Below are 24,698 nucleotides of genomic sequence, written 5' to 3' on the forward strand. Positions count from 1 at the left end.
TTTCTTCATGGGGAAAACAGATCCAAACCCAGACTTTTCAGGAGCACAAAAAGCTACTCTATGAGACTAGATTGAGAAAGCCTTGAAGCTACCCATCACACAGCTCAGAACCGTGAGTGCTGTATTGACTTGTCATTAGCACAGTTGTACATGCTTATATGTACACACATGTATGTGGAGGCCAGAGTTGAACCTCAAGTGCTGGCTCTCTCAAGGTCTCTCACAAACCCTCCCAAGGAGTTCACTGATCAGGCTAGGCACAAATCCTCCTGTTTGCACGTCTCTAGCTCTGGTATTATAAGCTCTCACACTCAACTTTTTCACATTGTGTTCTCACTTTGCACAGGTCCCTACTTTACCAACTGAGCTACCTCCCAGTCCCCTATTTTCATCATTGAAAACAGATGTCTGTAATTCTAGACCTTGAGAGGCTAGGTAGGGCAGGGGGATTTCACATTCCAGGTCATTCTGGGCTACATAGTGTGACTCTGTCATGAATGCATGTATGAGTGGGTGAATGAATGAAGAATGACTGAAGCTAGCAACCCAGAGCAGTGTCTATGGACAGTAATGACTCTGAATCAGGAGGTTAGAGTAACATGGCCATGGTCAACCCCTTTTTTAATTAGAAGATGCCAAAACTGGAACATTTGTGTCTCCCCGCAAATCTCCACCTTAAGGTGAAGTGGGGCCCTTGGAGGTGATAGGTCACTGATGGGATTGGTGTCTTTATAAAAACAAAAACAAAACAAAACAAAAATCAAGGGAGTTTATTTCCCCTTGGACACAGCAGCAGGGACACCATCTTTGAACAAGAAATAGGCCTTCACCAGACTGAACAGGAAATGGGCCCTTGCCAGAATCCTGTAATAAGCCTTCATCTGGGCTTCCAGTTTCCAGAACTTCAGGGAGTAAATTTCTGTTGTTTATAATGGCATTTTGTTATAGTAGACTGGACAGATTAAGACCTAAAACCCCAAATGGGCGTGCTCCTATATGTCTATAATCCTAGCAAGAGGCTGAGGAAGGAGCCTGAGGCAGATGATGATTGTCATGAAAGTCTTATAGCTAGACTGTGTCTTGAAAATAAAAATAGTTCTGGAGAGATGGCTCGATGGTTAAGTGCACTGGTTGCTCTTGCAGAGAAACTGGGTTCAGTTCCCAGCACATGGAGGCTTACAACTCTCTGTAATTCCAGTTTCAGGGATCTGGTGCCTTTTTCTGGATTTAGTGAATACCAGGCATGCAATATGTTGCACAGATAAACCCTCAGGTAAAATGCCTATACACATTTTAAAAAATCTTTAAAACCAAAGCAAAAACAAATAGCAACAAAGACCTATGGCCTATTCTAGTCCCTTTGCCTCTGGGCCCAGTTTTCTCTTTGACACATCATCTACATGACCTTGAAGAAAGAAAAGTCACCAGGTTTCACTCTCAATTCTAAGGCAAATCTTTTGTCATGTGAAACCCCCTAAAAATTATCAAATGCAGAGGCTCCTATCAGGTCTCCAGGCCCAGGTTTGATAGTGTCTGTTCTCTTCTCCCCTTATCTACAGACCAGCCTGTGGGGATCAGGTAGGCATGGGCCAGTTCCCCTAAGGCATACCAACCATAGAACAGAAAGACCTGCTTCCTGCCCACTGCCCAGCCTTAGCTTAGGCTTGGAGAGGGCTAAGCTAAGAGTCCCAGCTGCTTTCTTTTTCATCACTGACAGGGTCCTCTTGGTGCTGATGAGGTGAGAACAAGGCACTTGTGATGACACAAAGCCAGCTTTCCACCTCCTAAGGCCTCTACCATCAGGTTAGAGTTAAATCTTATCTGCCTTTCACACCTCCCCTACTGTTCACCCCAGGGACCCTGGTGATGACCCACAGGGTCCTATCAGAAGACTTAGTGCACCATCTCACACTCCGCCTGTAATTTGCTGAGTCCAACTCTGGTTCCCAAGTGTTCAGCCTTCAACACCCAGATAAGAAGCAAGACCCACAGGGACAAAAGGCCTTTCCTGGGCGGGGGGCCAAGGACAGCTCAGTTCCACTATTGGATCAGGCAAACTCTAGGGGTACTAGGGGTCACAGGCAACAAGTTCAAGACAGTCTGACACTATCTGATCTTTGGAAAGTTCTTCACTTCTCTGAATCTCAATTCTTATCTCTAAAAGGGGGTTGACAATAGTGTTGGATGACCAATAAGCCATGCATGTATGGTCAGGGGACATGTACAGACACAGACACACACACTTACACACTCATGTATGCATACACACACACAAGGGAAATTTTGCTGTTTCCTCAAGATCAGCAAGGTATATGTCACTTTAAATTTTAATTTTGCTTTTATTTAGGGTAAAATTATGGTACATGGACCATAATATTTCAGGACTGAATTTTAAAGCTCCTAAGTGAGTCCTGTCTGCCTCCAGGTTTCTGATAAAAGATTGAGAAGACTCCTTGCATATAAAAAGCAGGAAACAACCATTCCCATTGAGCTGGGATGTAGTTCAGGGACAGAATGCTGGACTAGCATGCACAAGACCCAGGTTTGAAGCCCAATACTGGAAAGGAAAAAAGAGAAGCCCACAGAAACAACAACAAATGTTAGAATCCAGACCAGACAGCTGCCTAGGCCACAACAGAGCTGCCCTACTGAGGGAACTGTATGACTTTCTAGCTACCAGATTTCAGATGCCTGGATTTCTTACTTTGGAGCGGTTAAGAACACTGGCTGCTTTTCCAGAGGTCCTGAGTTCAATTCCCAGCAACCACATGGTGGCTCACAACCATCCATAATAAGATCTGTATCTGGTACCCTCTTCTGGCCTGCAGGCAGACATATAGGCAGAACACTGTATACATGATAAATAAATAAATCTTTAAAAAAAAACTCTAAAAAAATATAAAGTCCTTGAAAAGGGAGTAAAGTAATATTTTGAAAAGCCATGTAGCTGGGCGGTGGTGGCGCATGCCTTTAATCCCAGCACTCGGGAGGCAGAGCCAGGCAGATCTCTGTGAATTTGAGGCCAGCCTGGGCTACCAAGTGAGTTCCAGGAAAGGTGCAAAGCTACACAGAGAAACCCTGTCTCGAAAAACCAAAAAAGAAAAAAAAAAAAGAAAAGCCATGTAAAAATGGAAAATACGCAGAGAATCTGAATATTGTATGTTATTGTGTTGCCTTTGAATTGTTTGGCAGCTGAGGAAGGAGCAACAGCTGCTAAGAGACATTTGATTATAAATGTTGCTGTATTAATCCAACCTATATATTTTGAAAATGCCTTGACTTCAAAATTTAAGTCAAAAGATACATTATTTTGGAGAAGAGGTTATGCTTTTGTTTCCACAGGAAATGAGAGGCTTTGGATTCATTTTGGATTAAGAAAAATCAGGTTTGATCAAGGAAGACCCCCTGAAAAATCTCTGATGGGAACAAATGGCCCAGATGATCCAACACTTCAGAGTGCCTCTGATGAAGTTTCTTCTGAGTTATGCATCCAGAACAGTTTCGAGGCTGCTGGCTGAGATAATCCAGCCTCACAGAATTCTCCAGTTAGGACTTGACCATAATCTTGAATTTTCTCAGGGTCCCCCCAAAGAGTACCAGTACTCCCAATCAACAGGAAGTAGTCTAGAGAATTATGCCCACATTCCCCCCCACCAAAAAATGGGTTATGGATATTTATTATTGTTTAAAGGGAGTTGGTTACAAGTTGTTATAGATAATGGTCAGGAAAAATGCTAAACAAAGGAGATTAGATTCAAGGATCTTGTTCTGAAAAGAAAAAGGGGGATATAGAAATAATAGGATAAAGGTAACTTATTGAATCTACTTTAATACAAAAACCAATTATTCTTACATTGGCATGAATTTTAGTTTATTGATATGAACTTAAAGTTAATTTTGTTATTTGCATATTTCTACTTTGTTTAAGATATTATATTTATGCAACTCACTTAAAAATGTAATGTATCATTAAGAAATACAGATTAATAGTCATCTATAATTGTCAAACTTATAGTCATGTTAGGTTTTCTAGGTATACAAAGATATATTTTAGATAGATAGGTAATCTTCAAACACTTCAAAGACCTATGGAATATGGCATTTAAAATATTTTAATAACCTAAGGCTTTTCATGACAGTGAGACATGTCTACTCCTGGAAGCACAAATCTAATTCAGAGAAGATGATGGGCATTGAAGACACTCCATGTGGAGTTTACTTCTTTGTAGCAAAAGTTAGCCACTGGGCAAGAAGCCACCCTTACCTCTACTGCTGACAGTATGCTGTCCAAATTGGACAAGCAGGATACAAAAAAAGTGACTGCCAAACTTTTCCAAGACAAGAAAGGACAGTCCTTCAAAAATCCTGCTTCAAAGAAAAGTCTGTCACATATGCTAGACCTGTAGGCCGAAGATGATGCCCCAGTGTTGCAGAGGAACCTTGGGTGGCTGTCCAGGCAGCTTGAGGTCCCTGTCATTAGGTAACATTTCACCCTTCTGGGGTCTTTGATGAAGTTGAAGACTAAATAGTTATAATTATAGTTTTCCTTAGTTATAATAGAAAGTAAATAAAGTACAAAACTTTAGACTCTATCTTCTGGGGCTGGAATTACAGAAGGCCTGCCATGCCCCCTGACATTCACTTTGGTCCCTTTAGCTGCATAGCAAGCACTTTAACTGCTGTAAGCCATCTCCTTAGTGTCCCCTAAACTCTATTTTTAATGTTTATTCCATTTGCTCTTCCCTCTTAAGGAGCTTGGCTTCCTTTGAGGAAGGAGTATCATGAACTACAGCATCTGAGCTCTCACCAGTCCCCAACAGCCCTTCTACACTTCCTCTGCTCATATCCAAAGAAAAAAGAAAAGAAAAACCCACTCTAATAGTCACTTGACAGATACTGAATGGCTACCACATACCAGGCATCAGCAAATGAACTGTTATTATGACAGTCACTGTGCTAACTCAGAACAGAACTCATGGGTCTCAGAAGTTTCTGGTCCCTCAGAAACTTAGTGGCCATATACCAAATGCACAGTGCTTATGTGTTAACCAGGTGACCCCAGCCTGACCCTGGAGGCACTGAGGTGGTAGCTGGGGCTATAGGGCTTCACTTCTGCCATTAGTAAGTAAAGAAAGTGTCAGCCAGCTGACTGATGCCACAAGACAGCAGGTTCATGGGGGGAGGGGAGGTCATACTGGAGCCATACCATCCTCTACCAACATCCCACATTGGTGAAAGAGACATTAAGTGCATGAATAGAACATTAGAGCCTGTCCTGGAACTCACTCTGAAGACCAGGCTGGCCTTGAACTCACAGAGATCTGCCTGCCTCTGCCTTCCAAGTGCTGGGATTAAAGGCGTGTGCCACCACTACCCAGCAAAAACCTTCCTTTTTTAATTAGACAAAAAGGGGGAAATGCTGTGGCATAATCCTCTTGTACACTGTAAAGATTTGCCACTTGAACTGGTTTAATTAAATGATTGGTCAGTAGCCAGGCAGGAAGTATAGGTGGGAAACCAAACTAAAGATGATGGGAACACGAAGAGAGGAGTCAGAAGTCACCAGCCAGATGCAGAGGAAGCAAGATGAGAATGTCATACTGAGAAATGGTACCAAGCCATGTGACTAAACATAGATAAGAATTATGGGTTAATTTAAGTGTAAGAGCTAGTTAGTAATAAACCTGAGCTACCAGCAGATCATTTATAAGTAATATTAAGCCCGAAAGTCAATTATTTGGGAGTTGCTGTTGGGGCAGAAACTTCTGCTTACAGAGGCTAACACATTTGAGAAGAAGAATTTGGGGCAGGGCTTGTGATTCAGTACCTAGAAAAATCAGACTTGGGGTGGAGGAAAAGGTTAAGTACTAACTCTAGGGAAAAGAATAAATCACAAAGAAAAAGTAAATCATGGGACAGTGCAGACCTGAGCATTGAAGATCATTACAGTACCTCAGTAACATAACTGCTACATAGTGTCTATCTAATCCTAGTAAGTTCAGACCTGAAGGCTGAGTGCACTGAAATGAAGGCAAGCTGTAGTAGAGTCCATGAGATAAAGCAAGGCCGCTGGGATGAAACGACAGGTACAGCTCTAAGGATGGACGAGTTAGATCCTGATCTCTCACAGCCAAGAGATAAAAAGGTGATGAAGAATGGGTGCCGTGCTGGCAATATAGTCATTATTTAAAGACATATAAATACCTGTGGAGAAGGGGCAGGGCTAATGTCCTTCACCAGATTTGAGGAATTGTTTGATGCTAAATCATCAACCTGTATGTTTTTAATGAAAACAGAAACTGATTTTTAAAAAGATAGTAAGAAATCCCTATATGTACAAACACAGAACATTCTAGTAAAATGTATACTAGACAAGGGTATATGTGATTCTTTACAGGGAAAATAGTGGGGAGAAATTCAGCATGTGTGCTCTTACACACACACACACAAACAAACAAAATCAACAACAACAAAAAATATCCCAAGAATGTCTAAAAAACTGGAATCCATAACTGTCTCTATGGAGGTAAGCTAAGAGTCAAAGCTGGGTGGCCTTCTGAACTTAGACATACTATCTTTCCCCAAACAAACCAACAGGCACAGGGAAATTAAAAAAAAAAAAAATGGAATATGACCTCATTTGCATATGCACATACATAAGATAAGTATTTTCCTGTGTGTATGAATGCTTGTTTGAAGATGGGCACACATGTGTGTGTGTATGTACACATGAATGGAGGCCTGAGGTTAATGCCAGGAATCTTATCACTCTTCCACCTTTTTCATTGAGGCTAGGTTGCTCAGTCAAACCTAGCTTCATTGATATGGCTAGTCTTCCCTGAAGATTCAGAAAGAGATTTAGCTGATCCATCCTCTATCAACATGACATCCCACATTGGTGAAAGAGACATTAAGTATATGAATAGAATTCTTCCCAAGCTTATGATTTTCTCCATGATATTTGTTAAAGATTCTTTTAAATTCTTTTGTGGACCAGGGAAATGACTCAGTGGGTAAAGCTGCTTGCCACACAAGCCTGCTGACCTGAGTTCAATCCCCAGAACCCATAGTGGAGGGAAAGAACAATTGTTCTCTCACCTACACATGTGTGCTGTGGTATGCTCACACATACACACAAACACAACACTAAATTTAAAAAATATAAGTTCTTATGGATGATAGTTCAGATATGGCCAAAATGAACGACTGTTACTAATCAATTAACTGTGAGTATGTATTGGGGTGTGGCACTGAAGACTGAACCCAGACCTTACCTTACCAGTGCCAGGCTAGTACTCTTAGCACTGAGCTACACCTCCAGCCCACTTTTCACTTTTCATTTGAGACAGGACCTCACTAAGTTGCCCAACTGGCCTTAAAAGTTCTCTGTAGCCTAGACAGGCCCTGAACTTATGATCCTCCTGCCTCAGCCTTCCAAATAATTGAGATTACAGGCCTGTGTCACCAGGCCCAGTACTTTAAAGACTTATTTTATTTTTAATTTATGTGTATATTTATGTAGGTTTGTGCATCTGAGTATAGGTGTATGGTGATAATTTATTTGTACTGAAATGTGATTTTATTTGTATGTTAATAAATAAAGTTGCCTGGGGGTCAGAGCTAATAGCAAGCCATAGCAGAGCTGGGTGTTGGTGGCACACGCCTTTAATCCCAGCTCTTGGGAGGCAGAGCTAGGCAGATCTCTGTGTGTTCAAGGATACAGCCAGCATGGAGACACACGCCTTTAATCTCAATACCAACCATGGAAGACCTGGAGGTCTGTACAGACAGGCAGTGACGAGGAGGTCATGTGGTTGGGTTTACAACCAATGAGAAGGCAGAACAGAAAGTCTATATAAAGACAAACACACAGGAAGTAGGTCTCTTGGCTGAAGAGGATAGCTGCAGCAGTGAAGGGTAAGGCTCTTAGCTCTGACCTCTTTTTTTTTTTTTTGGTTTTTCGAGACAGGGTTTCTCTGTGTAGCTTTGCGCCTTTCCTGGAACTCACTTGGTAGCCCAGGCTGGCCTCGAACTCACAGAGATCCGCCTGGCTCTGCCTCCCGAGTGCTGGGATTAAAGGCATGCGCCACCACTGCCCAGCGTAGCTCTGACCTCTTGGGCTTTTATCTTTGCATTGGCTCTGTGTTCTTATTTACTAAGATGGTTACTTCTACATTGGTGTCCATGGAGGCCAGAAGAGAGCGTCAGATCCCCTGATTGTGAGCTGTGTGACATGGATACGAGGAGCTGAACTTGGATCCTCACCAAGAGCAGCAAGTGCTCAAAAGTGATGAACAATTTCTTCAGGCCCCACTTTAATGAATTTTTTAAAATTGCAGAGTACTATAATAATGTTTCCCTCCATCAGTACCCGATTCTCCTCTACTAATTAATTTTTATTTCTTCTATTATTCAAAGAAAACATGTTTCATGGACCTCCCTAAACCCCAGAAAAGAGTCAGATGTGATCTCAACCAGTCATGAATAATCCAGTGCCTTTTGCCAGGCAGAACGGCTGGCATGCACATAAGGCCCTCCTTATTATGGGAGGGAGGAGGAGATTTGGAGTAAGACAGTGATTAAAGCTAGCACTGAGATACACAGACAAACAGATCTCTGGAGCTCACTGACCAGCCAACCTACCCTAAATGGTGAGTTCCAGGCCTGTCTCAAAGGAAACCTGGGTGGCACCTGAGGGATGTCGCTCAAAGTTGTCCTCTGGCCTGCCTACACACACACACACACACACACACACACACACACACACACACACACACACACGCATGTGCAACTGTCCTCTTCTTTCATGCTTTCGATATCTGGGGGACCACATGGCAACCATTGCTCCTTGACAAATTTCAGGTCACAATTCTCCAGCACCCTTTTACTTTCATTTTTAATAATTCTCACTGCTTTATGCCTCTTCCTTTGGGAAATTTTGTGCAAACTTTGAAGGATGAAAATGTACAAAATGGCAGCCTCTTTAAACAAAATAATTCTTTGGAAAAAATCCCCACCACTGTGGAACCATATAGCATGATGACTCTGCACACAGGAAACCCAAGAACAGAAAAGTTAAAAATTTACTAACTGGGCACACCTGACCCCAAGAATGAAAAGCATATAATCCAGATCCAGAGCTTGAGGCCATCAAGGGCAAGAGTTCAGTTAATAAGTGTAGAGGAATCAGAATGGTACGGTATAATGGGGAGAGAGTAGGACATCTGGACCTTCCCTTTGGGGAGCATATGAGGTAACAGGCCCATAGAGTAAGACTAAGGTACAAAGGATCACATTTAGGGAACAGCTCAGTGCTTATTATGCTACATGGTGCAACCCCTGCATCATGCCCCTTGAGGAATGAAAGTTGCTCTTAAAACATAATGGCATGGGCTGGGCATGGTGGCGCATGACTTTATCCCAGCACTCTAGAGGCAGAGGCAGGCAGGTCTCCATGAGTTCGAGGCCAGGACAGTCAGGGCTACACACAGAGAAACCCTGTCTTGAAAAATCAGTCCACATCCCCTCAAAATTGTAGTGGAGTGTCTGGTCCCCAGAAGAAGTCTTTTTCCCAAGGACAGGCATTTGAATAGGGTACCTCAGAGCCTTGAGGAAAGTTCTGCTTTCTAAAAGCAATCATTCTCGGTAGCTCTGGGAGAAGGAAACTGTGGCCCTTCCATTGATGTAAGAGGACGCCTAGTGGAGTTGAGAACAATAGGCATTTAGATTCTTGCTGAACTTACCGCTTTTGTCTCAGGAAAAAAAAGTGCTGTAATACATCGAGTCTGCTTTCAGTCTTGCTGTGGCTCAACTACTGTGCAACTAATAATAAACGAGTAGCCATTCTGATTCACCCTCAGATTGTGTCAGTCTCCTCCTTCCCCTCGCTGACTCCATACCTCTTCTTTGGGACCTGAACCCCACCGGAGTCTACAGATATCATCATATAAAAATGTCATGCCTTGCCGGGCATGACGCTCACACCTTTAATCCCAGCATTCAGGAGGCAGAGGCAGAGGCAGGCAGATCTCTGTGAATATGAGACTAGCCTGGTCTACAAAGCAAGTTCCAGGACAGCCTGTCTCAAAAAACCAAAAAAAAAAAAAAAAAAAAAAAAAGTCATGCCTGGATCTATAGCTGCCATCATGTGATCATAAGGAAGAAACCAACAAAATGCCAAAAAAAAAAAAAAAAAAAAGAAGCCTGCATTAGAGCCGCTGAATCGAACAGCCCTGAGACCATCGACCTGCAGCTTCTTATTATGTGATGCATAAACCTGCATGGCTAAGCCACTCAATTTAGTTGAGTCACTTTCGACCAAAAGCATGACCAATGAATGATACGAACACCAGAGCTCTGTACAGCTCACGAAAGAGATGTTTGAGCTGCTTTCCAAGTACACTTTCATACAGGGAACCACAAATACAAAAATATAACACAGATCGAATTCTAACTCCAAAACCTAGTGGGGGTTTCCCCACTTTGGAAAGCGTCATCCTGACCTACCTTGCAGGGCTCCCCCTGCTGGTCTTTGGGGGAATGGCAGGCTCATGTCTGGACAGAGGAAGTTCGTATTAAGCCTGAGGTCTGGCAAACTGTTGGTGGCACTTCTAGGCACACGTGGATTCCTGCTGTCAGGGATTGCCATCAGAGCTCTTCTCAATCCTCAACTCAGACCTGTGCCCCTTTGAGCTCACTGCCCCGTGGAGGGACGTAAGTGTGCGGGTTCCATGTGGCTCTTACCTGTTTGCTGCACCTGCTTGTGTTAACTGTGGTCTCATAGCTATTAACCTGCACCAGTGTTCTTCATATTGTTGTCCTGTCCATGAATCACTCCTAGCATCCTATATATGAAAGACTTAGGTCTAGTGTGTTCAGATTTGAGAATATTTGCAGATTCATCATGAGGTAGCCAAGTCTCATATATTAAAGATTTTATTTTTTTAATCATGTGTGTGGAGGGGGTGGTGGTGATGTCCATATGAATGTAGATGCTCATAGATACCAGAAGGATGTTGAATCCCTTAGAGCTAGAGCTACAAGAATTTGTGAGATGCCTGACCTGGTCTTGGGAACCAAACTCAAGTTCTCTGGAAGAGCAGGAAGTGTTCTTAAGTGCCGAGCTGTCTCTGCAGCTCATCTGAAGGCCATTTCACGTGGTATTTGTTTGCTTGTTTGTAGACAGGATCTCTCTATGTAGTCCTGGATGTCCTGCAGCTCTATATATTGATCAGGATGGCCTGAAAGTCACAGAGCTCTGCCTGCCCTACCTCCCACTGCTGTAACAGTGATCTCTCACACCATTATACCTGACCCATGTGATTTCAAATAACTTTGCTCATAAACAAAATTTCATGGCCTAGAACTTGCACTTCCTAGAATTTGCAATGAAATTATCCCAGATCTTGGAGCATTTTAGATTGTGGATTTTGGAATTAGGGATGTTTGACCTGTAGTGTCTCATGCTTAGAAAGGGCTTTTGTTGATCAAGTACCAAACTTGTTTGGATGTAAGATCTAATAGTTCATTTAACTCTCATGTCAGCCCTAGGAGGTGAGGCACAGACCTCTTTGTTTGGATGGATGCATTGATTGACTGATTAACTTTGAGACAGGATCTCATTTTGTAGCCCTGGCTGACCTCAAACACTGTGTAGCCTAAGACAGTCTCAAACTTTGCCTCCTTAGAAACACTGATTCAAAATAGTGTCAACTGGGTTGAGAATCCCAAACCCAAAAACCCCAAATCTGAAACTTTAGTCCAAACATGAAGTCACGAAGGGAAAATTCCATTTGACAAAGTGTTACTTCATGCACAAATTATTTAAAATATTGTCAAAAATTACTTTGAAACTATATAAAGTAGGGATGAAACATGAATGAATATTGTTTTTTAGACTTGAGTTCCAGCCCCACAAATTCTCATCATGCATATATGAAAATATTCCTAAATCTGGAAAAAAAAAAGTTCCAAATCTACAATGGCTCTGGTCCCGAACATTTCAGATAAAGGAATCACAACCTGAATTTAGAGTGTGTGTGCAAAGGTCCTCCACTGGCAAAGCCAGCACAGCAAGGCTCCCAGAAGTGATATAGAGACTATTATCCCCTTTCACATACAAGGAAATTGAGTCTGAGGAGGAGAAGACATATGACCACAACCCCAGGGATGGACTGGCAGGTGGCAACCCAGGTCTATGCACTTATCCACAGCCTGTCCCCAGCTTCTTCCTCTCTGGCTGCTGGCTGGACCAGCAGCACCCTGTAATAGTCACAGGGATGGCAAAAGCCAGAGAGGGCAATGCCCGTATTTGCTCAAGCCCTGGGTTCCCTACCCCTCCTTGCTGCAGACTGATGTTCCTTTTGCTTTTGTCCTTTTTTAGTCAAGGCATTGCCTGCCAAACTCCACATTCCTGATGGGGACTCAAGCAGGTGGGGGTGGGGACTGAGGCTGAGCCCTGAGGTGGCTCTCAGGCCTGGCAGGCTCACCTTGTAGCATGCTTCTGTAGGCTGTGTCAGCGATGGCATAGATGTGGGGTGGCATCTCATGCCTCTTCTTGCCCTTGTACATGTCCACAATCTTCTCTGAGTAGATGGGTAGGTGCTTGTAGGGGTTGATCACCACACAGAAGAGGCCCGAGTAGGTCTGCAAAAGAGAGCTAGGCTCAGTTCTGGACATTTGGATGGGTGAGAGAGCTCCCACACCCACAATCAGCAGCCTCATGCTGCAGTGGGGAAACTTAGGATCCTCAGCAGCTCAGCAGGAGCCTTGTGGTAAAGGAAGAAAAAAGCAAGATTGGATTCCCAGGCCATCTGTGGTTGAGTCTTAACCAGCTCTGGGTTCCCAACCCACCACTCTACCTCACTAAGCCTCAGGAACTTAACTTATATGTCTGTGTGTATATGTTATTGTGTGGGGTACACATGCACGTGTGTGCAGACATGTGGAAGCCACAAGTCAACATGGGGCATCTTCTCTAATATTCACCTTTTTATTGTTTAAGATGGTATCTCTCACTGAACCTGGAACTTACCAATTTGATTAGGCTGGTTAACAATAAGACCCAGGGATCCCTGTCTCTGCCTCCCCAGCATCAGGGTGGCAGGAATGTGGCTAACCACACCCAGCTTTTTCCATACGTGCTGGGAACTCAGGTCCTTCTGCTCCAGCAGCAAGCACCTTACCAACTAAGCCATCTTCCCAGCTCTCCCAAAATTCCTTCTTCATGTATCTCATCTTTATTTTTTAATCGGGCTATGATTAAAATATAGAATGCTACTTAAGAATACCAATGGACAGTGGTGGAGTGTGCCTTCAATCCCAGCACTTGGGAGGCAGAGGCAGATGGATCTCTGAGTTCAAGGCCAGCCTGAGCTACAGAATAAGTTCCAGGAGAGCCAGGGCTACATAGAGAAACTCTGTCTCAAACAATGAAACAAAACAAAGAATATTAATGACAGTGGCTTTTAATTTATAATAAAAACAGTGAAGAAATATCTAACCACAAAAGCCTGTGGAGAAGGGAGTGTGTGTGGACAGTAGGACTGTCCTAACCTTATACAGAAGGGGACAATGTGGTCGATGCTTAGAAGTAATTTAATAATTTAGGGATGTAAATGATGACAAGTGAGAGACACATATTACAAACCAGAAGTGCCACTGAAATATATAGGGTGCTAACCCACAGTAGGGAGGAGGTACATACTACAGCACGTTCAAAGGTGAAAGGGAACAGGCTGAGTGTGTGGCAGTGAGTAGAGTGCTTGCCTAGAATGCAAGGAACCCTGGCTTTTATCCCCAGTGCCACATAAACCACGTGTGGTGGTGCACATCTGTAATCCCAGTATTCAGAGCATCAGGAGTTCAAAGTCATCCTCAACTATAAAGCAATTTTGAGGCCAAACTGGGCTACATGGGATCTTATCTTTAAAAAAGAAAAGATGGTGGTGAAATGACAAGGAATAAATGTGAGAAATAAAATAACAAAAAATCAAAAGCAAGATCATACCTGCTGCTCCTCACAGCTGCAGGATTGGTGAGGAAAAAGGAAGGACTACTGGGGCTATGGTGGCCCCAAAGGCCCAAGCTTAATAACTCCGCAGTGTCTGTCCCTCCCCAAGGCCAGGAGAGAGTGGAACAGTGACAGGAGACTCACACCAACCAAGAAATTAGAGAAGCTCTGAGGAGTGCTGGGGTGACCATGGGAATTCCTGGGGTGCTGGGTCTTGAAGGACAGTGAAGGCAATCCAGATCAGGAGACTGAAGGCTCAGAGGCAGAGAGGGAGGCAGAAAGCAGCATGTGGGCTGCAGCTGGACCAGTCAGAAGGCAGAGGCATCTTTGGAGGTCAGCAGAAGCCAGGACAGCCTCTGGCTAGGTGGGCGATCTTCCTGGTGTCTCCCAGGTCATTCTCTGACCTGAAAAGGCCCCCTGCAGTTACCCCTACACACCCGACCTCCTGTTTTGTCCTCTTCAGCCTCAACCTAAAGCTTGGCATGTAGTAGGTACTAAATAATGCTCATAAAAGGACTGCCAAGGGTTAAGTTGAAGCCTTCCCAAGGGTAGAGGCAGCTTGCTTTGCCTGTATGTCCTAGAGAGCTTGAACTGCACACAGCAGGCATTCAGTGGATGCCTTCTGTGCCATGACTGTGGCCTGTTCCTTCCTATCCCCTTCACACCCAGGCTCCCAAAGAGTAGTGCCAATCATTAAACATCTCAGTGAAAACCAGCCAGGCTCTACCTGTTTTGGATCTCAATCCTGGCCCCCAGGTCACTGGGGCAACACCCCTTTCAGAATGATGTCATTTATGTCTGGGACACCACCACTTTCTCCTGGTCTAAACTCCAGGAAGTAGTTAAGAATACTGGGGACTTGAATTTGAACCCTCACCCTGCTACTTTCTAGCAGGGAGACCCTGGACAAGTCTCAACCTCTCTGAGCTTCAGTCATCTTGATCTGCAAACCAGGAGGACACAGTAGCAATTCTCACAGCTTTGCTCTGAAATGATGCACATAAAGTATCTAGCATCATGCTTGTATGTAGTAGGTGCTCATTTGGTGTGATTATGCCTGGACGCCTTTAGTTACATGAGACTAGAAAACATGGCACCTTGGAGTCTCCATATACACTGTTCCCACTGCTTGGAATTCTTTTCCCCTGGTCTTCCATTTTCATCTCTGCTTTCAGGGCTCAGCTTCAACATCACCCTCTCAGACCTAGCTGTACACTAGTGTGTTTCCAGTACCCAACACAGGGTAAACACTTATCCAGTAAGTATTTGTTGAATAGAATCTGTAAAAGAAAGTTCTTCTGATTTCATCTCTGAATTAAAAAAAAAAAAAAAGGACATGATCACTCCTAAGTGGTTGAGGAGGTTTATTATAGATGTGAGGGAGAAAACAGAGGCATCTAGAAGGGTCCAGACTGAACTGGGCCATGAGAGGTGTGGTGGTGGGAAGCAAGAGAGAGGAGCTAGGAGCCAAGAGGCCAAGAGCAAGCCAGGAGACCAAGAAACCAAGACCTCTTTAGGACATGTAGCCAAAATGTCTAGGTCATTTGGGAAGGGCAGCTGGGGGAAGGTCAGCAAAGCTCAGGGGCTGGAGAGTTTAGGGTAGGGGGCAGGGCATGCCAGCCAGAATGAATCTTTAACAGGAGATTCTGGGAGAACCTGGGGACAGCAGCTGCCTTGATATATTAAATACACACATCAGCTAGCCATTTGTTTGAGAACTAACAACTTCCTGCTTGCTTCTACTTCTCCTTTTGAGTCCATATACACAACAAGCACTTACTCCATGCTTCAGGCAGATCTGAGTCTGCTCAGCTGGCAAATCCTCTTAAGGAAATTAGGGTCTCATGCCCAGGACAGTCCCTCTCTTGATGTTTGCTTGAGTTCAGAGGTTTCAGCATCCCCTCCCCTCCCTTGTCCCAGCCAGGCATCTCAAGGCCCAATGCCACCAGCAGGTCCCAGCTGGAGTAGGATCTCCTTTTTGTGACCGTATTAGGAAGCAGGCCTGGCTGTTCCCCATGCTTTATATGGTCAGCTCCACAGCACGGAGCAGGAGCTGCTCCCAAGGCCTTGGCCTCAGGAAGAGAGAAGGATTGGTAGTGATGGGGAAGAAGCTAACTGAAGGACACATGCCAGGGGCAATCTCAGCTTTGTCTCACAACCCACTAGGTGTGCACATGGCCTGACCCTGAGCCTCCCCTTCCCTCCAGAAACTAGTCCGAACCCTGCATTTTCTACAAGACTCTCTGTGGCATCCATACTTTCTGAGTATCTATGCTGAAGACAGATACTTCACCAAGAATGTACTTCTGCTGTGGCTGGAAGACCAGTGGCAGCTGAGGAGCCTGTTAGTAGGGGATGGCCTTGCTGGTATAGTCCATGACCACAGCAGGAGATTCTACTCTGCTATGAAGAGTACACATTCAGATACACAGATGTATAGAATGTGGCCCACACTGCTAGTTTGAGGGAACAGAGTATGTTCTTTATTTATCTACGTATGTATAAAATAGTGTACAGGGCTTGGTGAAAAACAGGAGTCAAGGACAGCAGGATCATATCTATATTCCCAGAGCTCAGGAGAGCTGAGATGAGAGGATCTCAAATTTGAGTGAGATCCTGTCTCTAAGCAAATGGTGGGCCAGTCTCTCTGAGGGTGGGGGTGAGGGTGGGAAGGATAAGGGACTGGAATGAAAGGGAAGGTTCTCTGCGCCCTTACATAGCTGATTTAATTTCTATACACCTTAGCTATTCAATAGGCCTTAGATCTGACGAGGTAGGTACTGACAGAGGCAGAAGACCACAGGCACAGCTGAGTGACAGGAGCAAGTTGCCTAGGGTTCAGGGAGTGACATTGCTGTTGGATTTGTTAGACTCTGGGATCTGCACAAATGACCCTGTAAATCACATGTGTCCCCAAGATAAAAGGCTGAGAGTTAAAGGTGGGGAAGGACTCTTGCCTTTTGAAACATATGCCTTTCTTTTGGGGGTGTATGCAAGGTATGTGTACGAGTACATGTGTACACATGTGTGCATGTGTGTAGGGGCCAGAGGTCATGTTGGGTATCTTCCACTATTATTTGAGTCAAGGTCTCTCACTAAACCTGGCATTCACTGGCTGGCACCCAGTGAGGTCCTAGGATCCACCTGTCTCTACCCACCCACTGCTAGGGTTACAGAGGTACACCACCACACCTGGCTTCTTATGTGGTCACCGAGTATCCGAACTCAGGTCCTCATGCTTGCACGGCCTCAACATTCACTTTCTCAAAACATTTCTTGAGTTATCATTGAAGATGAGCCCTGCTTCATCTTAAAGTCATAAGACTGTAACAACTAATTCATGTGACTCCCCAAGAGGTGGCCTGCAGATGTTCTTCTTTCTATCCTCTGCAGCCCTATGGAGTGACTTCTTCCAGTGTTTCTACTCAGGAAAGTCCCTGGCACACAACAGACCCACAACTGAGCTCCCTCCCCTGTAGCCCCCACCCCACCCCTGAGCCTGGAACAGAGCTGACTGCTAATGTCCTCTGGGATAAATTATAAGCAGAGAGGTCTCAGCCAATGACAATGAACAGAAGAGCCAGGGGGCCTGAGACAGGAGTCAGAGCTATGTGCAAGGTGTGCCCTAAACCCTGAAGCAGCCCCACAAGGAACCCATAGTCAGAAGAGGAGGCAGGCCCTCTGTCTTAGACAGAACCTTCTAGATGCCAGATGACAAAAGGTCTGCCAGGACCTTCTGAAAGGTCCTTTGTTTAGGATGAGTCCAGTAGAAGGACTCTATCATTAAGGAAAAAAATCAGGCAGTCAGCCTCCTGAGCTGAAGGCCCAGAAGTCCCTGACACATCCAGTCAACAGGAGCCCTACATGCTGCAGCAGGCTAGGGTCACTCCTGGCTCCCGGACCCAGACTGTTTTTATTTTATCATGGGCAGAAGTTTCTCTGAAGTGATTCATTTGAGCAGAATGATACTAGGCAGCAGTGGACATGTAGTCCTTCAGTCAAGAAGATTGAATCTAATCCTCCCAGAGAAGCATGGCAGGGATCTGAAACGTCCAGACAGTTTTAATCTGTCTCTAATGATGGTCTGGTCCCGTGCTTCCCAATTTCCACCATGTCATAGAATTGAGAGGTGAAGTGAACACTCAGGCCCATCCCCACATAGTGATGATGCATCTTGAGGGGAGACTAGAGTCCTAGGGCCCAGTGCTCTATCCAGCAAGTACTACTGATTTTCCAATTTAAAAAAATGTAGGACATTTTATAGTCCACAGGGGGCTTTTTGTCATTTTCAAGAGGCAAACTGCAGCAGGTATGTCTAACTTGCAGTCCATGGGCCATGTGAGTCCTAGAATAGATATGAAATTGGGGCAACAAAGTTCTGTAGGTGACAATATTATGCCACATTGTCAAAGGTTGGATACCCTGAAAAGGTGGAATGAGATGCTATGGTCCTTTTCCAGAGGATGTGCAAGGGACCCAACACGTGACCAGTAACAACCAGTAACAGCAGACACAAAAGCAAGAACAAGAACCCTGGCATCTGCCAGGAAGTATCCATGATCTCTTTCTAGAAAGAGCCTCAGGACAGGCTGTCACGACTCCTCACAATTCAGAGAAGAAAAGAACATTTGGAGAAATAGGGAATCTTCCAAAGAATTCACCAGCACCTTCAGAGATGAAAGTGGACAAAAGGCCAGGGTCTCTACCTGCCAGGCAGTAACCATGGGGAAATCTGTGTTCTTTGTGTTCTAAGGAGCTGGTCCAGTCCACAAGGAGCCTGTGTCCTCTAGGTACCACCTCCATCAGATAGCTTAGGCTGAGCAACAGAAAGTGATGATGAGATTGATTTAGAATTATAACATCTTGTAGAACAGCTGTTAAACTCATGACATGTGGCCAAGATACAACTGAAGAAATGACCTCATAAATATTTGTGTTTAAAATTAACTCACAAGCCAGGCATAGCAGTGCGTGTCTTTAATCCTAGCAGAGGTAGGTGGATCTCTGAGTTCGAGGCCAGCCTAGTCTACTGAGCAAGTTCCAGGACAGCCAGGGATACAAAGAAACCCTGTCTCAAAAACAAACAAACAAACAAACCAATCAATCAATCAATCAATCAATAAAATTAACTCACATCCCAATGTAGTTAAGGCATGAGGCAGCCATGTTGGAGAATGTGACTCCAAGTCACTGGAGTAGACCCACAGAGTCCTAGGTCCCATGTGGCCATTCCTGTGTGACACAGAGGGCCTCCATGATCCTTTAGATCCTTATGTGCCCTACCTAGTTCCCAGGGTCAGGGAGGCACCAGCCTTTCTGATGAGCTTTTCCTAATTCCAAGATGGAGGAAAGGTCAGGAATGAGATCCTCAACATCCATGGTGTCCTGTCATTTGCTTTAGCACTTGTGGAAGGTGATCATTCCCATTTTACAGACATGAGGACTGAGGCTTCCAGAACACAACCGTCTGCTCTATACCTTGAACCAGGCAGGAAAGGACAGAGATGTGAACCAAGGTCTGAGTGACCTTACTTTGTAGTGTGAACCCTGCTTGTAGTCAAATCTGTAGAATTTTGACCTGCATCCTAAACACAACTTTTGTGTGTATGTGGTGCATATGTGTGTGTACATGTTTGTGTATGAAAATGTATGTTCTTGCCAGAGCTTGATGATGGGTGGCTTCCTTACTTGTTCTCTGCCTTATTTTTTGAATTGGTGTTTCTCATTAAATGAAGAACTCAATTCAGCTAGCCTAGCTGCCTAGCAAGCCCTGGTGTCTGGATCCCAGCATTGGGTGCTGGGATCCAAACTCAGGTCCTCAAACATACATAACAAACACTTTTTTTGGAGAAAAGTGTTATATAGCTCACTATATAGCTCATGCTGGCCTCGAACTCTTGATCTTCCACCTCAACCTCCCAAATGCTATGATTACAGATATGCACCACATCCAGCTCTCACAAACACATTTCCAGTCCCCTTTCTTCCATAAGGAAGCTAAAAAGAGGTCATAATCCCAAGATACTCACATAGATTAGGCCTGAGAAGTATCGCTCTCTCAGGTTGTGAAGCACAGAGGCCTCGTTGAGGCATGTCAGTTCTGCCATGTCTTCCACTTTGGAGAACTTGGGTGGATTCATTTTTTGGATGTCATCTTTGCCCACTGTGACCTTCTTGCCATTTTCCACCAGCTCCACGACTACCTCATCGCCTTTTTCCTCCTTGATGCTGGCTGCCTCAAAGCCCTGCTTCTCTGAGGGTACCCATACCAACTTCTTGGCCACCCAGTCGGCCTGGGCCATTGGGCTGTTGATGAAGTTTTTATCCACAAAGAGGAACTTCTCATCATCACTGAGTTGTCCTTTCTGTGCCATGGTGTCTGGTGGTCCCCTGTAGAGTGGAGAGAGGGTGTTAGAGTGAAGCATAGAGACAAGTAGGCCCTCACCTCACCACATCTAGGGATGAAGGGTGCAGAAATATCTCACAAAAAAATAAGAATGCTCTCTGCAGTACTGGTTACATTATCAAAGAGGGCAAACGCCTGAGGCCCTTTAGTGAAGGAATGACATGAGAATCTCATAATGAAACCCAGACAATCCAAATGCCCACCTATGTGAGACTAAATATGTAAACCAGGACATTTTCTTACAGTGAACTACTACTTGCTGCTTAAGAAGTTTGTCTGCAAGTGTTGACATGAAAAGATACTTAAACCTTCTTTTTGTTTGTTTTTGGTTTTTTGAAGCAGGGTTTGTGTAGCCCTGACTGTCCTGGAACTTGCTCTGTAGACCAGGCTGGCCTCAAACTCACAGAAATCCACCTGCTTCTGCCTCACGAGTGCTGGGATTGAAGGCGTGTGCCACCATTACCTGGCTAAAAGATACCTAAATCTTAACTGTCTATTACAAAATAAGAGGCGGGTCATCTGATGTGTAAACACAGAACTACCATATGATCCAGGAATTCCATTCATAAGATAAATTAATGTATCAATGTATCTAAAGATGTGGTCATAAATGTTCCTAGCAAGTTTATAATAGCCCCAAAGTAGAAATACCACAAGTGCCCATGAACAGATGAATAAATGAATAAAATGTGGTAGATCCATACAGTGAAATATTATTGAGCCATAGAAAGGAACAGAATGTTGCACCTGCTACAATGTGACTGAATTTGAAGACAATGCTGAAAGAAAGACCACAGAGGGTATCATTCCATTTATCAGAATTGTCTAAAATAGGCAAATCCATGAAAACAAAGTAAATTAGCCCCTGCCAGGAGCAGAGTAAGAATCACAAGTTAACAACCAACAGGTGCATAGTTTCTTTGTGGGGTGATGAAAATGTTCTTTTTTTAAAAAGTTTTTCAAGACAAAGTCTGCATAGCGCTGGCTGTCCTGGAACTCACTCTGTAGACTAGACTAGCTTCAAACTCACAGAGATCTGCCTGCCTCTGCCTCTTGAGTGCTAGGATTAAAGGCGTGTGCCACTACCACCCAGCTAAAAATGATCTTGAACTTGTAGCAGAGGATGCACTAAAAATAATTGGATTGAAGAACTTCAGTGGGAAAGGAGCTTGGCGGTGGAAGGTGTGCTTAGCTTCACAGCATCAAAAACAATAGATGAGGAGATTTGATTGTATGTGAAATGTTTCCAAATGAAGATCTATTGCAGGGAGGGATGCTGGGGATTGAGTATCAAGAGAGCATTTTTAAAAATAAAAGGGAATTGTAGAACAATATAATAGCCTGTTTTTCTGTTTAAAAATTATCTGAAATCTGGACGAGGGTGTAGCCCAATGATGGATTATAATGTAAAATATAACATATGTATGTGTTCATGTGTCCATGTGTGAATATGTATGTATTCATGGGTGCATCTATGTGTATGTGTTCATGTATGTACCACATGTATGTATGCATATGTTTGTGCACCGTGCATATGTTTACATATGTGTACACTTATGTATGTATACATGTGTACTTTAATGTATGTGTTCATTCATGTGTGTGTACATGTTTGTTTATATTTGCGCTCATGTGAGGGGGTTCACATATGTGCATGCATTTGTGGAGGCCAGAGCTGGATGTCAGGTGACTTCTTCAATCACTCTCCATCTCATTTTTGAGACAGGGTCTCACTGAGCTTGGAGCTCACCCATAGATAGATGGATCAGCCAGACCCTGACATCTTCCCGTCTCCTTCCGTCCAGTGCTGGGATCACAACTCCCAGGTCTGGGCTCTCAGAATCTGAACTCAGATCTTCATTCTTTGCAACTGGGCTATTTCCTCAGCCCTTACGCTCTTCATTTTAAGAGTAACTGTTAGCTGGAAAGCTGCTGGAGGGCTGTTAGGGGATGGATCAGGCTGGACCACCTAACCCCATAAACTAATCAGACCAACAGAGAGAAAAAAAAAGTAGAAAAACAGAAGCATCCAGGCACAGTGGCTCACAATCTCAGCATTTGGAAGACTGAGGCAAGATGATTTCTGTGAGTTCTAAGCCAGCTTGGGTCACAGAGTTAAGAACCTGCCTTAAAAAACAGACCACAAAAAATGAGCCTCCAGATTTGATGAGACCCTGTGTAGTCTGGGCTGACTTCAAACTCATAATCATTGTGCCTTGGCTTCCTGAGTGCCAGGATTGTAAGCACACATCACCACTTTTACCTTAGATAATTTATTAAATTCTGTGGTGAGAAGTTAGGCATGACAACTTCCAGTATCTAGGAGGTGGAGGAAAGGATAGGAGTCCAAAGTCATCCTCAGCTACTTGGGGAGTTCAAAGTCATCCTTGGCTACATGACATCTTTCTGTTGTTTGTTTTGTGTTTTATTTTGTTTTTGTTTTTTAAATAAAAAAGTAACAAAGCATTAAAGAGGGTATTGAGAGAGAGCTCAGGGAGTAAAGGTAATTGCCACAAAACCTGATGACCTGAGTTCAATCCTCAGGGTCCACATGATGGAAAGAGCAAACCAACTCATGCAAGTTGTCTTCTGACTTCTACACATGCACCATGGCATGTGTGAACCCACACACATGTACACCCATGAATTTTAAATTTTAAAAAAGGAAAATAAAACTTACTTTAAGCACATAGTTCAGCAGTGTAAAGTATATTTCACATTTTCTATAATAGATGAGGACCCTTTTTAATGGCCTCCAGTTACTTAGAGGGCTGGAGTAGTGTGCCATTCATCAACAGCAGCAGACTCTTTAAATTTCAACTAAGTAAGAAAACATCATAAAACGTTGAACAGAAAAATGAAAATAAATGCAGATTAGCTTTTCCAGGAATCCTGTCTAAACCGGGACTCAAAAGCACAAATGAGATCAAGTGCAAAGACTGAGTCTCAGGCCAAAAGAGGAGTGAGGGCAGCTGGCTGCTCCCTAAGGCTTTGTTGCCCTTGACAGTGTGAAGCACAAGACTGTTTTGGTCTAAGCCAGGGAGGTTGAAATTTTGGTTTCAGACTGGGCGCTTTGGAACCCTGATGCCCAGGAATATTTGGGGTTGGGGGAGGGGTGAGAATGGGATCAAGGACACTTTTCAAACACTGCAGTAATGACAAAGCCAACAGGCAGGGCTCAAATGACAACACCACCCAGACCTGAGTTTGAATCTCCCTGACATATAAGAAGCAAGGCTTGCCATGTGTGATTGTAACCCCAGTGCTGGAAAAGGGTTAGAGACACACAGATCCAGAGAGCTTGATGGCAGAAATAGGGAGCTCCCAGTTCAGTACAGAGCCTGTACATGCTCACACACCCACCTGCGTGCACCCCTACACACACACACACACACACACACACACACACACACACACACACACACGGAGCTCCCAGTTCAGTACAGAGCCTGTACATGCTCACACACCCACCTGCGTGCACCCCTACACACACACACACACACACACACACACACACACACACACACACACACGGAGCTCCCAGTTCAGTACAGAGCCTGTACATGCTCACACACCCACCTGCGTGCACCCCTACACACACACACACACACACACACACACACACACACACACACACACACACACACGGAGCTCCCAGTTCAGTACAGAGCCTGTACATGCTCACACACCCACCTGTGTGCACCCCCCTACACACACACACACACACACACACACACACACACACGGAGCTCCCAGTTCAGTACAGAGCCTGTACATGCTCACACACCCACCTGCATGCACCCCCCTACACACACACACACACACACACACACACACACACACACACACACACACGGAGCTCCCAGTTCAGTACAGAGCCTGTACATGCTCACACACCCACCTGCATGCACCCCCCTACACACACACACACACACACACACATGAGAGAGAGAGAGAGAGAGAGAGAGAGAGAGAGAGAGAATGAGAGAGAGAAAGTGAGCGCAGCTATGTGCCACATCTTCCTTGCCCTTCACTAAAAGATGCAGAGCCTAGACAGAACATCCCAGTTACTGGCAGATTTTAAAATCAGACAACCATTCTGTTCCTATGAACCTGTAGAGAGGAAGGGGCTCCCAAAACAACACTGGATATGTACTTACCTTGGAAAGAGTTCACTGAGGCCCCCCAAATAAATTATACCAGTAATAGTTGTAATAGCTGCAAAGTCATATGGAGTGATAGTTACTCCCTTATTTAATGTCATAAATAAGTAAGTAAGTA

General features: G+C 44.3%; 1 protein-coding gene across 1 annotated transcript in view; it reads right to left on the reverse strand.

Annotated features, from left to right (window-relative positions):
• Myh11 (myosin heavy chain 11) overlaps positions 1–24,698 on the reverse strand; it is a 101,354-nt gene that overhangs the window by 68,263 nt on the left and 8,393 nt on the right. The window contains exons 2-3 of the mRNA XM_028858400.2: positions 20,041–20,401; positions 12,489–12,645 (exon numbers count right to left, since the gene is read on the reverse strand). Of these exons, the coding sequence (XP_028714233.1) occupies positions 12,489–12,645; positions 20,041–20,385 (502 nt within the window). The 5' untranslated portion in view covers positions 20,386–20,401. The remainder of the gene's footprint in view (positions 1–12,488; positions 12,646–20,040; positions 20,402–24,698) is intronic.

This window comes from Peromyscus leucopus, chromosome 8b, assembly GCF_004664715.2.
Source record: "Peromyscus leucopus breed LL Stock chromosome 8b, UCI_PerLeu_2.1, whole genome shotgun sequence".
In the NCBI taxonomy this organism is placed as follows: domain Eukaryota; kingdom Metazoa; phylum Chordata; class Mammalia; order Rodentia; family Cricetidae; genus Peromyscus; species Peromyscus leucopus.